The 14,852-nt window shown below is 44.0% G+C and overlaps 1 protein-coding gene across 2 annotated transcripts in view; it reads right to left on the bottom strand.

Annotated features, from left to right (window-relative positions):
- Positions 1-14,852, bottom strand: part of znf423 (zinc finger protein 423) — a 118,245-nt gene that overhangs the window by 91,335 nt on the left and 12,058 nt on the right. For both annotated transcript variants that reach the window (XM_084017577.1, XM_084017578.1), the window contains exon 2: positions 9,532-9,594. In XM_084017577.1, the coding sequence (XP_083873703.1) occupies positions 9,532-9,594 (63 nt within the window). The remainder of the gene's footprint in view (positions 1-9,531; positions 9,595-14,852) is intronic.

The following is a 14,852-nucleotide window of genomic DNA, read 5'->3' as shown; positions in this document are numbered from 1 at the left end:
AAAGGAGTCTGAGGGAAATGTGGTTGAAAAAGGTTTTGTATTCAGCGTGAATGTGTTGAAATGATATGGCTACAGATGCGGAAAAGGTAAGACATGTTTGCTTTGTGTCCTTTTTTTTAAACAGGCATATGTCTCAAATGATTTAACCTCACAGAAATGCTCTATATCTACTCTAAATACAGCACAATGCAACCCAACCAGTCCAGCGCTTTAAGTATCTTGATTGATGAGGAGCATTGAGATGCCAGTAAAAAAGGGATAAAATATAAAAGTTTGAATATTCTACAGCAATAAAGCAATTTGATACAACAATCCTATCAATTACTGCCCCCAGGTTGACCATAGAGCTGAATAAACCAATCATAAAAAAGGATTTATTGCAGATTGCAGGGCTATTGCATTGGATTGATTGTTTAGTATGTGCAGGCAGACTCAAAAGTCAGTCTCTAAATGCAAATGAAAATGATCAACAAACTTCTGTACAACCTCAAAAAAGGTCCACTTACTGCCACCACAGTCATATACACCGCAGTTAGCATCTCATCTATTATTACAATAATTGTAATAATTATTTTTATAATTATATTTGTTCATTCATTTCAGCGATGGCATACCGGAGCAGGTACAATCACAAACCATCCCACCGGTTTTTACATGGGATCGTTTCAGGTCCAATAAAGCAAAAGTCAAAAGAAAACAGTCGCTTAGTCGAGAGTTTAACAGAGAAACAGTGTGTTCACGGTTGGAAGTGAGACGGGTAGATGTATCATGGCAGAGGTGTGAAGGGAGAGAGGGATGCTGGGAAGTGGGGATCGAGGGATCGAGGTGATGGGGGCGTTTGGGGAGGGGGGGGGGGGGGGGTCTGCAGGAGAGGAAAGGCAGTGATGGAGGGATAGAAGGAGGGATAGATGAAGGGATGGTGAAGAAGAGAGGGAGGGTGTTGGCCATCTGTCCAGTGGTGAGAGTACCGTCTGGCCAGGGAGAGGAAGTGGCCCCTTGGCTGACAAAACACACACACACACACACACACACACACACACACACACACACACGGCAGTCATAGTGCACACTCACACAAAACATACCCAGGTATGCATAAATATGCAAACGCACACAGATGCACGCACACCAGAGGCACACAAACTGGATATGTAAATATGAGCACACGCACACACACACACACACACACACACGCTGGAATGTCAGCAGTTGTTTTGTTCCGACTGAAAACAGTTCTACGAGGTTACGTCACATCGCTGAGATGAGGATGTTTCTCTAATAAGATAAAGTGCCACAGTTGCTTCACTGTGTTAAATTATGCACACGGTTGTGGGGAATATAACGCTGCACATTAAAAAGACAACTCTGGCATATCTCTGGTAAAAACAAGATTTAAAGTCTTTGTGGAGAAAATCAGTTATACAGATCGATTTAATTAGCTCACCGATTGGTCGACAAAATCGTATCAGTATTGGTCAATTAAGGACAGCCATGGATTGAAAACAAATAAATGCTATCATCAAATTGGTATGCATTTATTTTTTTAAGTCCTTCAAAGTAAGCATGCACATAGGCTACACACTCTCCATGGTGATCTGATGCCAGAGGTGAGGGCAGTGCCAACTCCAGTGCATGCCAACACAACCTGCTGTCATAGCAACAGAGGGAGGAGCCAGATGAAACCTCTCCATCTTACACCCCTCTGTCCTCATCTCTCCCTCCTTTTCTCTTTGAGTGCTTGTTTATTTCCCCCTTTTGTTTCCATGTCTACTCATCCTTTTATTTGGTCGTCAGCCCTCAATCACAGTGCAGAAGGATGACGAGAGAGCCGAACAGAGGATGATAAAAGGGATGAGAGGGGCTAAACCAGTTGGTGGTGTTGTATTTGCACACTGGTCTCGACACATGGACGGGATAATTAAGTATCCTCTAGGGCTGGACTCCAATATTTGACTATTGCTTTATTGGGTAGGTATTCGGTTTTCAGTTGAAGGATTTGGATATTCATCCATTGTCAATGTTGTGTGTGTCAGGCCCGAGGCTGCTCCAGCAAAGCAGAGCTGTCCATGAACCTGTATTTATGATGTCATGGCCCACTGGACACATTTAATAGAGATGTCATTGACATCTCTGAGCAGTAGAACAGGAATCACTTTTTCATCTTAGTTTACAATTAGTGTTTATGATGAAAAATGTAGTTTTCTGACAACCGAAAAATGTTTATCTCCCATGTTCAAGAAAAGTTTTTACAACGATCTGACATTGCTAATGTGGATGCACGTTTTCACCTGTAAGCAGTTTTCAGGTGTATCTGCATTGAAGTAGTTAGACATATCTATACATCTCTCTCTTCTGTATCTTTCTCATATTATATATATATATATATATATATATATATATATATATATATATATATATATATATATATATTATCATATCTCCTTTATCCTTTCCCCCACCCAAACACATCACAGAGAGAAGCAGCAAGCCTGCTTAATGAAGGCAGGCAACTCCCATGGGTGCTAGGGTGTGGAGGGGTGCGTGTGTGTGTGTGTGTGTGTGTGTGTGTGTGTGTGTGTGTGTAGTGGGGAGGGGGGGGGTTGATTGAATAGCACGACAGTGGTCTCTAGCAAATAGCATGTGTTCACCATTCACTTGCATTCACTTTTTCTGTCACAACACACACACACACATCAGCAACATATAGCTCGTCACTAACACACACACACACGCACACACACACACACACACACAGACACACTCTACAGAGAACCATTATCTCTGAGTCACAGACTGTCCCTATGCCAGGAATAACTGTGCACACGCACACACGCACACACGCACGCACACACACACACACACACAAAATCCCAAGCGCAGACAGCCTGCTATAGTCTTCCGTCATCCACAGAGACACACAATAAGTCAAACTCACATCCGCCAGTTAAACCACAGAAAATATGAAAAATACCACTGGAAGAAATTCACAGCACTATGACCAATACGATTAATCATTTTCCACCTAAATGCAATTGTTTCAGGCTAGTTTTTCTTTTCTTTTGTATTTACTGGTCCTTGAGTCACAGGACCCTGCTGATTTTTATTCTAGCCATGTAATGAGGGACTGAATCACACCTGGGATGCACAGTGCACGCAATTAAAGGAAATTAACTAGCTGGTAGCAGAGAAAACCAGCAGTGTTCTGGGTCCTGAAAACTAGAATTGAAAAACATTGTTTTGTTTTGTTTTGCGGGGGAAAATGGTATTTATTTTCCAGAAAACTAATTTGAGCCACTTTGGAATTGCCACCTCGTCTAAAATATAGTACAGATGTTGTGTTTATATGTCAATATGGTATCATAAGAGGACTTCAGTGTCGGGTTTATTGGTCTACATGATACAAGGGTATTGCAGCATCACTTGTACATTATATCCATGGATTTAAACATTATCACAACAGTGACATAATCGAGGAAGCAAGGATGTGGAGAAAAGATGTTTTTACACCGTGTGTCTCTGGAGGAACAGTAATAAGCCATATTATTGGCTGTTCCGACCAGCCTCAGTAACCTGAGGACAATGGGCTGTTTATTAACAGAAAATATATAAATGGATACCTCGGGAATAATGAGGTCATTTTGCATATCTGCAGGAAAGATATATGCAGGTGGTGTGTGTGTGTGCAGTGTATTAGTGCATGAGTGTGTGTGTGTGTGTGTGTGTGTGTGTGTGTGTGTGTTTGTGCGCACCCTGGGTAATTAGATAAAGAGAAGTGAATTAGCAGAGTCCACAGCGCAGAATGATGTTACACAGCCTAACCACGCCTAGCTGAGACCCACTAATCACCAATCGTTAGGCTCACAGAAGAATATGCGCGTGTTCATAGCGCTGGTGTGTTTGTTAGTCGTGTGTCTTTTCTCATTACCCATGGTAAAATGGGTTAATTGAGGTAATTAGTGTGCTAAATGATAATAAGCCCTAAACATGCTTGCTGGATGAGAGGAAGACGGACAAAGACAGAGGGTTTGTACCCCCTACCCCCCTCAAAAAGAAGCAGAGCACATCTAAAACCGTATCCAAGTAGACATCTCACAGTCTGACTTTTGTAGTGAGCAGTTGCCAATATAAGTTAGTGGAGAAACAAACTAGAACAGCAAAAATCAAACAGTCCATGGCATGACCACGGTACATCTCTATATATCCTGTGGGAAGAAAACTAGGGAACTAATGAACACTGGGAAATGTTCCTGAACTGCCCCTGGGTGATAGAAGTGCACTGAAAGAGAGTGCCAGAGCTAGAGGGAGACTTAAAGGGGAATAAAACATACTGTAATACTGCAAAGGTAAGGTCGTTATTCAAGTGTTACATTTGGCAGCCGGGAGCTGGAACTGTGGACTGTCTGGGACACACTCGCAGCTCAGGGGGATGTATATCTGTCGGCCAAGCCTGCATAAAACACACACACACACATCCATGTCTGTGTAAGCCTAAAACAGGCATCAAAAGGTGGGGGGGGGGACTATGTGTGCAGCTTCCAGCAGAATGTTTAGAAACCAAACAGTCCTGACACAAGGCTTTCATTCTGCTCCACATCGCACTGCAACCTGGACCAGGATACACAGACACCTGGCTGGGCACAGCCACCCCTCAGCAGGGCTATGAACCAGCCGTGAGCTTAAAACCAGACCTGGATCACATGGCCTGCTGGTCTCCAAGACTTTTTAGTCAGGACAAAGCAGTAAGAAGACTGAGTAGGATGGAGCATTACCAAGCTGTGTTTGTGTTGTCCAGGAGTAACAACTCCACTTCAGAATTCATATTTTTTATTCACATAGTGATGTTTGTCACTGCGCTGAGAGAAAACAAAGCCGATGCACGGGAAGGTTTCACCGCCAGCTACTGGTCTGGCATGCACACTACAGCGATTCAGGTTCTTTCTTTTGTTTTTGTGGATCCGTGTGCATGCGGATGGTTTTCAAAACAATGTCGTCTGCCATGTGAACGTATGGCCTGAAACACAATATTACAGTGAGGCGATGCCGCTGGTGAGACAGTAGCTGTCAGCACAATGACTCACCTATTTGAGCTGAACATGGTGAGAAGTGGGCAGATTCAAAAGAATAGTGGACACATTCAGCATGGTGCGCGCGCACACACACACACACACTCATATTCACACTGACACACACACACACACACACACACACAGAATGAACAGGTGCAGCCGGACACGACAACACAGGCCTGCTCTCCATCTCTCAAGAGAATGACTCCCTCACCCCTCCCTCACTGTGTGTCTGTGTGTGTGTGTGTGTGTGTGTGTGTGTGTGTGTGTGTGTGTGTGTGTGTGTGTGTGTGTGTGTGTGTGTCTGTGTGTGTGTGTGTGTGTGTGTGTGTGTTAGATGGCTATATAAAGAGGCCATCTCTCCTCACCTCCTCCCCTCTGCCTCCCACCTCATGTTCTCCCCCCACCATAGCCTCCCCCCTGGGATGAGATCTGCTGAGCCTCCAAGTACCAGTCACACACACACACACAGATACACACTCACACGTATATGTGCACACACCCACACACGGATCCCTTGGGACGCGCTACAGCAAGGGAGAGCAGCACCCAACTCCCAACACAACATGGAAACAGGATGATGAAAGAACCGAGTCACGTCATGGAAGGAAGCCGAAAAGACACACAAACACACAGGACATCAACCAGACAACGCACTGTGGCACACACCGGACTGGCAGAAAAAGTATACACACAAAACAATCTGCACACTTAGTGTAATTTCTGGTGCACACACACACACACACACACACACACACACGGAAATGACACTGACACACAAACAAAGGGCTTAAATGCTGCAATACAGAGAAAAACACAGATGCACTGTGCGCTGTCACAAGCAGGCAATAATAGTTCACACACACAGGAACTGTTTTCCTGCGGTAGCCTTGGGGAAATTAAAACTACATTATGGACCTCCAGAGGGTAGCGGTGAGAGAGGGGTAGAGGAAGAGGAAAGAGAGAGGAGGGAGAGGGGCCAGTGTCCTGTTTTTCTCAGTCCTGGCCATCATCAGGATATTATAGTGAACCAGAACAGTTTAATCCCCCTTCATTGTCTCACCTCTTCATCTGTAACAGTTTTTATTTCCTCTTTAACAGTTTCTATCCACTTTCACTGTCCATCCTTATGGATGGATAGATTGTATATAGACCGTTCTCTAAGAGTATTTTTTATATAATTTATTATTATACAAATAAAAAAAGCACTTAAGGCCCTGCAGAATATGTGCTTTGACCTTTTTACCCCTGCAATGGCCAACAATAAAGTAGCCATATGTCAATGTGTTGCATTTGTCCAGCAAACAGCAACCACACAGTGCATTTTCACACTCCCATAAGATACTGGAGAACACATGAACACTGGAGTGTGGTGTCAAACACTCAATGTGCAAACTGTGAAAATGCAATTCACATATTTTGTGCATGGTTTAGCTGAAAGGTCCTCTCCGACATGAGACTGGAAAATCTATTTTTGCTGCAGGATCATTGACATTTGTAATAGAAATTGCATTTATGTCAACTGGCTTGACATGTTCACACACACACACACACACACACACACACTCACACTCACACTCACACTCACACAGTACGTAAACTGTGAAGAACAATAATACAGTAAGGTGTCAGTTTCTCAGTTTCAGCTTGGGGACCTGACAAACCTTTTCCATGATGACTCACTGGCTCTTTCTCTATGTGACTTCGCATGTCTGTGTTTTTGTCCAAGAGAAACAGAAAGTGTGTGTGTGTGTGTGTGTGTGTAGTCTGTAGTGCACTGTCAGACAAGACTTGAGGAAAAACAAGACTTGCGAGAAAGAGAGGAGGATTTGAATGCACAACAAACAGACACACATGCCTCTAAAGTGCACGGCTGCCTGGTTGGGTTTCTCCTACATGAGACTGAACATATGTTGAGAGTCTGAACAGATGACTACACAGGGCAACTCTGCTGCTACCTGCCCTTCCCAACTCTTTTGCTCTCATTTCCTTCCTCTGTCCTTGGCAAGTTCACTCGTTTTCTTCTCCCAGCACACTGGGGGAGCGAGGGAACAAGAGAGGAAACACGGGAGGAAGGGGACATGTTGTTTTTCTGCCCCGCCAAGGGGTGGCGTGGCACCTTCGAACTCCGAGAGCTCCTCGTGGGGCAGAAAGGCCGTGGAGAGGGTGGAAAGAGGATGAGGAGAATGGGTTGGCTCGACACTATTCCCTTTGAGTCACCCTCCCACCTCCCTCCGCATTCCCTCCTGCAGGTCTTTCCAAACACAACACACATTTTCCAGAGAAAGTGAATGAGAGACACAGAGAGAGGTAGAGACCGAAAAAAAACGTCAGAAAGGCCGTAAGATTGAGACACCATCTCCCAGAGAGTAAAGGAAACAAGGTCTATTCTCTTTTTAAATCTGCTTGAGTAGGGAGACAGAAGACGACACGGAGAGAAAGACTGTGAGAATTAAAGGTACATAGAGATGTGGGAGGGCAGAAAGAGACGAGCATGTAGAGATAGAAAAGAAAAAGTGATGTGAGAAGATGCTCGGACAGGGAATTGATGGTAAAATCCAAATTGAAAGAGTGGCTGAGTAAGGGAATACAGGACAGTATGTTTTTTTTATGGGAGGAAGAGTGTGAGATAGGTGTGTGTATGTGTGTGTGTGTGTGTGAGAGAGAGAGAGTCATGGGACTCCAGCTTCCTGCAGGAACTGACACACACAGCAGTTCTAGTGAAGCCACCCAGGACCTCAGTCAGCACCCCCCTTAACATGCACACACACACACATACACACACACACACACCTAACGCCCCTGGAGGAGAGTTAGCACAGGTTTGAGGAGGAGGGGGCAAGGATGGGAGGGTTCAGTACGTCATGGAGACCCCATGGGTCATACTTTCCCATCCTTCTACCCTGTAGAGCTGAACAAGAGACAGAGCAGGGGAGGTAGCGAGAGAGAGATAACTGCATATTTACCACATTCAGCAGTATCTTATTTCCCTGTAGGGATCTAGTCAGAGGAAGTGTTTAACTGTTCTGATAGGCTGCAGAAAACTAGCTACTGCTGACAAACAACCACAGGAGTCAAACTGTTTGTGCCATGGTTGTAAAATGTGTAATAAGATCTTTACTAAGTGTGAATGACAACGTCATGTCAATAGTGTTATCGCCAGCAGATGCACCGCTTCATTTTGTTGTCTGAGCAAACGTGGCCTAGGCTCAAATATGTTTTGTTTTTTTATCGTCTACGGTAGATAAACTGAATATCTTTGGATTTTAGTCATCTGCTTGGACAATCTAAATATATACATTAGTCACCAGACACCATGCCAACTTATTTAGAGCATTTGTATTTACTATTTTCTGACATTATTAATCCAAAATGATGAATCAACAAAGTAATCGGTAGATCAATCGATACTCATCTGTCGTAGCTGAACTGAATTAATAGACACTGTGCTTACTTTTCATCCACTCTTTGCAAGAATATATAGAATTTTTGACCCTGTCAAAGATGTAAAACACCTTTGTGCTTTCTTTAATTCATAAAGTCACAGCAACTTAATGAAGAACATGGTAAATTGCCATAAAATCTGATCCAAAGTAATGTAAATAGTTAGTTTACATTATTATTTTCATGGAAATGTGTGATTCAATGAACACATGTTATGTATACCATAAGGGTCAAACAAAGCCTACTCACACACTCTATAGTTGGAATGTTTCGCCTGCAAAATCACAAGCCATTCAGTGATTCTATGTAATCGCCATCAATCTATCGAGACACGCATGAACTTCAGGGTGCAACTGGTTCACTTGTTCCTTTTCCATCGAGGCAAAAGGGCAAGTGAGGATACTTTAGAATTTCCATCTCAGGGTGGAAACAAGAGACACGGGAGGAGAGAAGAGGGGAGGGAGTGAGAGATGGAGAGAAACACAGCACTCGGTTTGGAGAAACCACAAGGAAAAACGGAATCCAGGAAAAGAACAAAAAGAAAAGGCCAGCCATCTCTTTGACTTCCTCCCAGGGTATCACCAGACCACAGAGAGAAGTGAAAAAGCACACAAATCTCTCTCTTGTCCCCATACACCCATCTTCCCCTCTCCATATCCCCTTAGTCCTCTCTCTTTCCATTCAGTCAGACTCCCGAGACCAACGAGTGCTCTGTCTCTTTTCACATCACTCTCGTGTCTCATTCATCCGGCTCTCTTTAAATGTCCTGTTTTTTTGTCAATCCCTCCACCCTAACTCCTATATGTTCACTTCATCTCTCCATCTTCTCCTCCTTGATATCCCTCTGAGCAGGCTGTTATAAACCATGTGGAATTGATCTTACAAATTGCGTGCGTCCGACTGTGAGGGGCGTACAGTATAGACTTCCTCTCGTGTGGACCTGGCAGCTTGCTGGAAGTCTATTACATTATCAGTGTGTGTGTGTGTGTGTGTGTGTGTGTGTGTGTGTGTGTACACAAACCTGTCTGGACAGTTGATTCATCCCAGGTCCCTCCACACTCTGAAGACTCCCCTTCTTCTACCGCTGAGGAGAAAGGAAAGGGGAGAGAAATATAAATTAAAATGGATGTTTTGTATTTATTGTCATGCTGTGCTGAGAAGGATCAGAGCCATGACCAAAAGTCCAAAACCACATGCAAAAGTGTGGAAAAACAAGGTGAAAAAGAATCTCCAACTTTTCAGAATCTATGAATCATTTCATTCATTTTCTCTCGGAAAAATGCCAAACATGAAATGACACCCGCTTCTAAATGGTGGAGGATTTGCTGGTTTGGTTTGTTTGTCTTATGTCATAGTGAAATTGAATAAGTTTAGCTTTTAATTGCACAAAATTAGCTAATTGGTGACGTGACCGAACACAACAATACTTCAGATAGAAATGACAACACTAACACACCGTGTTGAAATTGGAGTACAGGTCTGTTGTTTATTACAAATCTTAATATAATACTATTAATAGTAGACTGTTGCAGTAAGTCTTCATTGGTTCTCTGAATTAATTGTGCGTTCCTCTTGTGTGTCTCCCCAACCTTTATTGCATTCAAAGTGCAAGCAGTCTCTACAAAGTGATTAGGGCCTTAGCGGTGGGTGTTATGAGAAGGTTATGGAGCCTGCATGTTTACCCTCTGTAAAAAGACCAAGGAAGAAACAAACATGCAGGTATTGACGATGACAAGGTCCTGAGATCTCTCCGACACACAAACACAGAGCTGATCAGAGCTGGAATGTGACACCGACTTCCTGGGTACAACAGGAAGGAGGGAAGTGCAGCTGGCACACAAACAGGAAATGGCTGGAGCCACCACACAATGGGGTTTCCTGTACACCCCCCTCCCCACCACACCATTCCTCACTTCTCACTTACTCGCCTCCGTCTCTGATCTCTCAAAGTCCTGGTTCTCATCCTGCGCTCCCAAGTGACCCCCCCACCCCTCCAACTCTTCATATCCTCCTCATATTCCTCACTCCATATCCTCCTGAGCTCCCACCTGAGACGCACCATCCTCACAGTTAAGCGAAGCACAGAGCTCTCATATGAAAACGAGAAGTTATAAATCAGTAAAGTGTTCCCTTTAGAGAAAACTAACTGTTGAGATGCTCCTTGTCTCAGTTAAACACCCAAATGTTGGCCACATATAAGGAAAGGTGTCCAGCAGTCCAGTTTCCCCTGGTAGTCATGTAGACAATTAGAAATTGGCGTTGCTTTGTAAAGTTCAGACCAAGTTTGAGGGCCGTCAATAAAAGTATATTGAAACTTCCTGCCAATCTAATCATCAATGTCTGAGTTTCTTGGATTAACAGGCTATACTCACACTACATAGACAAGAAAAGAAGGAAAAACAACTTAAAACACAAACTAGAAGGAAAAATTATTAATTAGGACATTATCACGAAGGAAAACTATATTGATGGGACTAAAGTAGAACCGAAACGGGGCCCAGAGTTCAGATTAATATGAAAATCACAGAGCATTTCTTCCACAAGAATATGGAGAAAATCTTGATTTACTGCAAAGTCAACTGCATCAAATGCATCAAATGCATTTTATTTCTGTAATTTTAGGTTGCCTTTTGAATATCTGGCAGGGGACAACAGACGAAAACTAGCCTCTCAGGCTAACTCTGGCTCACTTACATTTTGAATGTTGATTAGTGTGCAATGTCCCTGAACTAAACCAATAAAATAAAATAAATAAAATAAACTGTTTTGTTAATTCTACACCACTACAACATACACAAGCTAAGTATAGCTCCTCCCATAACATGCACAAAAACATAAAAATAAAGTCTATTTGTGTCTATCACACACACATCCACACTCCAAGGTGTAGCACGCCTACACTACAATAATCAGAAATGCTTGTCTCAACCTGGTCCTGGGGGTCTACTTTCAGTGTGTTGCATTAATTCACAATTCAGAAGGACTGACTCCCTCTACTCACAAACTAAAGGAACAAACCTGGGTCAGCAGTTGGATCGAGCCTGAAATCTCACTTCAAGAGTCTGGGGCTGGAGCTGATTCTAAGGGCCAGATGTAGACCACAGTGTGCTCATAACGGACTAATGGATCCCTGGACAAACACGTTACTGCACACGCAGCACACACACGGACATATGCACTGGAGACAGACCCACACAGGATTCTGACTTGAAGGTTGTGCGTCTGCCTGAGCAGAACCCAGTGCGGATAGAGACCTCCCACCGTGACTAACATGTCTGCCAAACACAGCAGACAGAAACAGATGAGAGAAGGTATGGGGAGAGAAAGCCAGAAGAAAAATACTACTAAAGTACTTCCTTTAAGCTAATAAAAAGGGTTTTTTCCCCTCCAGGAGCAAAAGAGTATGGGACCTGAATGAAAAGAGGGACCTGTATCACTTTAGGACAACCAAAAACAATCACAATAAAGCCATATTCTTTTGGTAGTTATGGGGAGATTGGGATGTTGTAGAAAGATCTAGATCTGTAACTCTGTCTCTGATAAAAGCCCCCTTTTCCTGATGAGACTGTGGGGAATACAGTGTGTTTCATTAGCCAAGCACACAGAACTTTATTTAGATTCCCCTATCCTCCCTCTGTCCCCCTCAGAGACTCACACACCGTTACTGTGAACCCTGCACACACACCAGGGGGTCGCTGTGTGTGTGTGTGTGTGTGTGTGTGTGTGTGTGTGTGTGTGTGTGTGTGTGTGTGTGTGTGTGTGTGTGAGTGTGTGAAGGGTTGAGCATGCTTGCACATACTGTATGAGTAAAAAGAGGGAAATTTAAATTACATGTGTGTGTGTGTGTGTGTGTGTGTGTGTGTGTGTGTGTGTGTGTGTGTGTGTGTGTGTGTGTGTGTGTGTGTGTGTGTGTGAGTGTGTGAAGGGTTGAGCATGCTTGCACATACTGTATGAGTAAAAAGAGGGAAATTTAAATTACATGTGTGTGTGTGTGTGTGTGTGTGTGTGTGTGTGTGTGTGTGTGTGTGTGTGTGTGTGTGTGTGTGTAGTTTACACCATGGCTGGGATTGAAAAAACAACAACTTTATAATTATTTTTAGTGGAGTCTGATGTAAATAAAACCCCAAATCACAAAGAATTAGAGGGAATTAAAAGGAATCTTGTCCACATGTCTATATGTAACAAATAATTGTGATATTAATTCCAGTTGATTGTTGCCTTCAGGACAGTAGCATGGCCACATTCACACAAAAACATACACACAACTCACTGAGATGTAGTGTACATGTTGGTAAGACAGCGGAGGCCTAGAGATCAGACAATCCGCCTCAACAAACAACGCGAACACATCGCACAAACGCAGCACAAACACGGCGAACCCCAGAGCGTGATGCATGTGTGAATGTGTGACAAAAAAAAACAAACAAACAAGATGCTACTGGGAAATTCTTGAAGCATCCACACACATTTGCATACACACAAACAATTAAGACTTGCTTTTGTTGACCCCTGAGACACCTTGGTCTATCAAATGTGACATGGTTTTCAGCAAGTACACCAAATGCAGTTTTAATGAGAACAGGAGAACGGTAAAGAAGTGATTTCCCTGGAAGTGGGGTGTACTTTTTTGTATTTGGGGGGGTTTATCAGTGATCCCCTACAAAGCAGTACAACGCTGCATCTGTCTTTACGATGTCTCTTTCCTGTCCCTCCGTCCTGTACTTCCAACCTCATTAATTTTCCCTTCCACCCTCCCTCCCTCACTTTTCTATTTCGTCTTCCCGTGTTCGTTACCCACATCCTGCCATCTTTCTTCCTCCATCTCTAAAGTGTTCCTCCTGTGACCGTAGCTCATCCTCCATCGTCACCCATTTTCAATTTATTTTATATCTTTCTTTTTTATAACTCCAACTCTCCATCCCTCCTCTACACCCCCCCCCCCCATCCCCTCCCCTCTCACATTCCCACTTGCTACCCTTCTATCCTCGTCTGTCGTTCTCTTCTGTCCCATGAAAGCACTTATAGCCTGAATAAGAAAACCCTTTGTCTTTTTTCCTCCTAAACAACACATGCACGCACACTATCAGGGCCATTTATTCCCAAGGCAGCCCAAGGCTGTGGTGTTCCCAGATCTCTTTGACGAATGGGTCACGGTGGCCAATCATGTATCGGCCAGGAGGCCCAGAGAGGCGGGATGTGGGTCGGTGTAGCCAATGATATGCTGCTTATTTTCCCAGAGGGGCGGACTGATTGACAACTGGTGCTGGACAGAAGTCAAGAGGGTAATTGTCATCCAACTCTCTCTCTCTCTAGCTGTCTCTCATTCAAGGCACTCCTCTTTTCTTCCTCCCTCCTTCCTGTCTGCGCCCCCCCCCCCCCTTCTCCCTATAGCTCCAGAGGGATTCTCTCATTGGCTGCCCTCCATGTCCCTCAGGAACGACTTTGTGATGCTACTGGCCGAGGGCTGATGCCAATCTCCATCCCCAGCCCGCCCCCCGGGAGCCCCCCTAACTTCAATGGCCTGTGTCAACCACACACACACACACACACAAACACACTCACTCACACACACACACAAACACACTCACACACACACACACACTCACACACACACACACACACACACACACACACACACACACACACACACACACACACACACTCACACACAAGCTAGCACTTCTAGCCAGGGGACAGGGACAGAAGCTGATTAACCAAATACTTTTATCAGCAGTAAAACCGCTCTCTCTGCCTGCCTGCATTCTGAACAAAACAGCCTTAAAATACATAAACACACACGCAGACACACATCCCAAGCACTGAGCCACTGGCCAGACACATCAGGCCAGCCTGGGGTTTGGGACAGTGGGTGTGTGTGTGTGTGTGTGTGTGTGTGTGTGTGCTTTTGTTTGTGAGTGTGTGTAAAGGGACAGAGGTAGCAGAGGGCTTAGATGGATGGCACAGAGAAAGAACAACAACCACACAAAGCCTGGCGGACAAGCTTCATCGCCCTCTCTATCTTTCTCTTTCTGCCATCTCTTTTCTTCCTCTCTCTCTGTCTCTCGTTTTTGCCATTCTTTTACCTTGAGTCATGATTACTTTTTCTTCCTGATGTTCCATTACTTCCCAACACTTTCTCTTTTGTCTCTAGCTGTATATATGAGGTTATAGTGGTTTTAAACCATGCTCAGCTGTCCAACTGGGTTGCTATGAAACGTCCCCAAACATACCCCCAAAAACATGACAACATAAAGACACATGCTTTCTCTTACACATGCATCAGCAGCACTAAGGCTTGTGTTAAAAATAATATTCATGTACGCCTTAAAGACGCGATCTATG

This window comes from Eutrigla gurnardus (genome assembly GCF_963514095.1).
Source record: "Eutrigla gurnardus genome assembly, chromosome: 9".
NCBI lineage: Eukaryota > Metazoa > Chordata > Actinopteri > Perciformes > Triglidae > Eutrigla > Eutrigla gurnardus.
The sequence above is the reverse complement of the archived record's forward strand: the minus strand, read 5'-3'. Positions and strand labels throughout refer to the sequence as shown.